The sequence below is a fragment of the Lynx rufus genome, unplaced genomic scaffold (genome assembly GCF_022079265.1).
Source record: "Lynx rufus isolate CCGP_SWC_20201006 ecotype Redwood Valley unplaced genomic scaffold, mLynRuf1.p SCAF_1, whole genome shotgun sequence".
Classification (NCBI taxonomy): domain Eukaryota; kingdom Metazoa; phylum Chordata; class Mammalia; order Carnivora; family Felidae; genus Lynx; species Lynx rufus.
The window spans coordinates 83431191-83433696 of record NW_025814823.1 but is presented as its reverse complement, the minus strand read 5'-3'; the positions used below and the strand labels follow the sequence as shown (position 1 = coordinate 83433696).

Below are 2506 nucleotides of genomic sequence, written 5' to 3'. Positions count from 1 at the left end.
ATCACAATACAATACCCCTTATTTCCCATCCAGTTATGACAAATTCATTTACATAATAATCTTATATTCATTCCCATAAATTGCTTCGTCATTCACTTTTTTAAAAAAATTGATCACTCCAAATTAAGATTTTGGATTTCATAAAAAGCATTTTTTCTCCAAGGTTAAGCTTATGACATGTTATAAAAACATAATTTTAATCAATGCAACCAAACAATGGGATGTAGTCATGGCAAAAAATTTTTAAATTGGTATAATACAATGGAATAAATTGCGGATTTTTTTGTACTAAATAATTTCCTTATAGCCATAGCTTCAAACTACCATAAAAATGTAAACTATTTGAAGAAAAAATGAAAACAATTTTTCAATTTCTAAAATCTTTGTTGTTGCCTATAAATCTACAAAGATCAGGAAATATTAGTTACTTAATTGGATTGATTGAATACATAAATTTAAGCATAAAGCAAAGAAGGTACTGGGAAAAAACAAAGCGTAAAGATTATCAGGCAATTTGCTCTCCAGACTTACCCCTTCCTAACACCTTCATGAATGCTCTGGCCACATCCTTGTTGCGGAGGCTATAGATGAGAGGATTCAGCATGGGAGTAAGGATAGTGTAGAAGACAGACACGAATTTGTCCTGGGTGGGGGTACGATCTGAACTGGGCCTCATGTATATGAACATGGCTGCTCCGTAATACATTCCTACTACCATGAGGTGAGAAGAACAGGTGCCAAAAGCTTTCCGTGGGCCCTCTCCAGATCCCATGTGAATGACAGCCACAATAACATGAACATAGGAAGCAATGATTACTGCTACAGGGAAAAGAAGCATAATAATACAGCATATAAATATCATCCTTTCAAATAACAATGTGTTAGTGCATGAGAGAGTGAGAAGGGCAGGGACATCACAGAAAAAGTGGGGTATTTCTCGGGCACCACAATATGAGAAAGACAATGCAACTGCAGCTTCAATTATACCATCAAGTGAGCCAAGAATCCATGAAAAAGCTGCCATGAGACCACATATTTTCTGGTTCATGAGAATTGAGTATCTTAATGGGTGGCAAATGGCAACATAACGGTCATAGGCCATTACAGCCAACAGGAAACATTCTGCTCCAAGCAGAGACACATATAAGAATATCTGGGCTCCACAACCAGCCAGAGAGATAGACTTCCTGCCAGACAAGTAGTTGAAAACCATCTTGGGTACAGTGGTGCAGATGAGCATGAGGTCCATGAGGGAGAGTTGGCTGAGAAGGAAGTACATGGGGGTGTGGAGTTGGTTGTCCAGGCAGATGAGGAGAACCATAGCAGTGTTTCCCATGAAGGCCACTGTGAAGATGCCCAAGACCAGTGAGAAAAGGAAGATGTGAGTGGGGCTGTCATTGAAGATTCCTACCAGGATAAAGTCTGAGTTGGTCTGATTCTCCCATGCCATGATAAATGTTTACTGCAAGGAATACAAGAAGTGACAAATGGCTGTGATTGTGTTATAGAAACATCAAGCACTTCCTTCCCTAAGTCACCACTTCTACCAAATTGCCTAAGCAAGAGGCAATTGTTTCTCTGGTCATAATTTCATTTTTAGACTGGATATATTAAAGCATTGTTTTATCTTGATATGATTATTTTATGTTAGATGAATTATTTTCGTTTAAAAATTTATTTATTTAAATTCAAGTTTGTTGTTAATGAAGAATGTGTGGTTCACAGACATAGTAAGTTACATGTTAAAAATATGAGAGTTTTCTCAGGGCACCTGGGTGGCTCAGTCAGTTAAGCATCCGACTTCAGCTCAGGTCAGGATCTCACAGTTTGTGGGTTCCAGCCCGGCGTCAGGCTTTGTGCTGACAGCTCAGAGCCTGGAGCCTGTTTCGGATTCTGTGTCTCCCCCTCTCTCTGCCCCTCCCCTGCTCAGTCTCTGTCTCTGTCTCAAAAATAAATAAACATTAAAAAAATAAAAATATGAGAACTTTCTCAAGTCATATAATGAGGTTAGAGAAACTAGTCAGCTCATATGCGTAGTGTAGATTATCCATTCATAAAAACTTTATGATCATGGAAGACATAAATTTCTGAGAAGTCAATGAGATTTTATTTATGGTTCTTTTTTGTTTTCCATGAAATTTTGCATAAAATTTCTATCAAAGTGTAGAGAAAATCATGTATTGATGGAAATGAGACAAGATTAATCACATGTCAGGTAAACAGAAGAGATTGAGAAATCAGCAATCTGATGTCCATTATGTAATATTTATTCTAATAATGGTGGGTTATAGTGTAAATAGTTCCTCATAAATATACCGTTTCCTCACTCATCTCTAAAAGTGATATGTGTCCACAAGGCAGTCAAGTATTGATCTCAAGATACAGGATAAAGGAGAGTACAAAGGCAAAGGCATGTCTGGTACAGATTACTTCAGCTGTGTGATTTTAGGCAATTAATTCCTACAATCTTTATTTTACAGTATATTAACCTGAATATTTATAATAT

General features: G+C 37.0%; 1 protein-coding gene across 1 annotated transcript; it reads right to left on the bottom strand.

Moving 5' to 3' along the window:
* Positions 1 to 420: 420 nt before the first annotated feature.
* Positions 421 to 1450, bottom strand: LOC124508805 (olfactory receptor 2M3-like). Its single transcript, XM_047075436.1, is given in 2 exon segments — positions 421 to 528; positions 530 to 1450. Coding segments are annotated over 2 exon segments (1029 nt in total).
* Positions 1451 to 2506: the final 1056 nt, after the last annotated feature.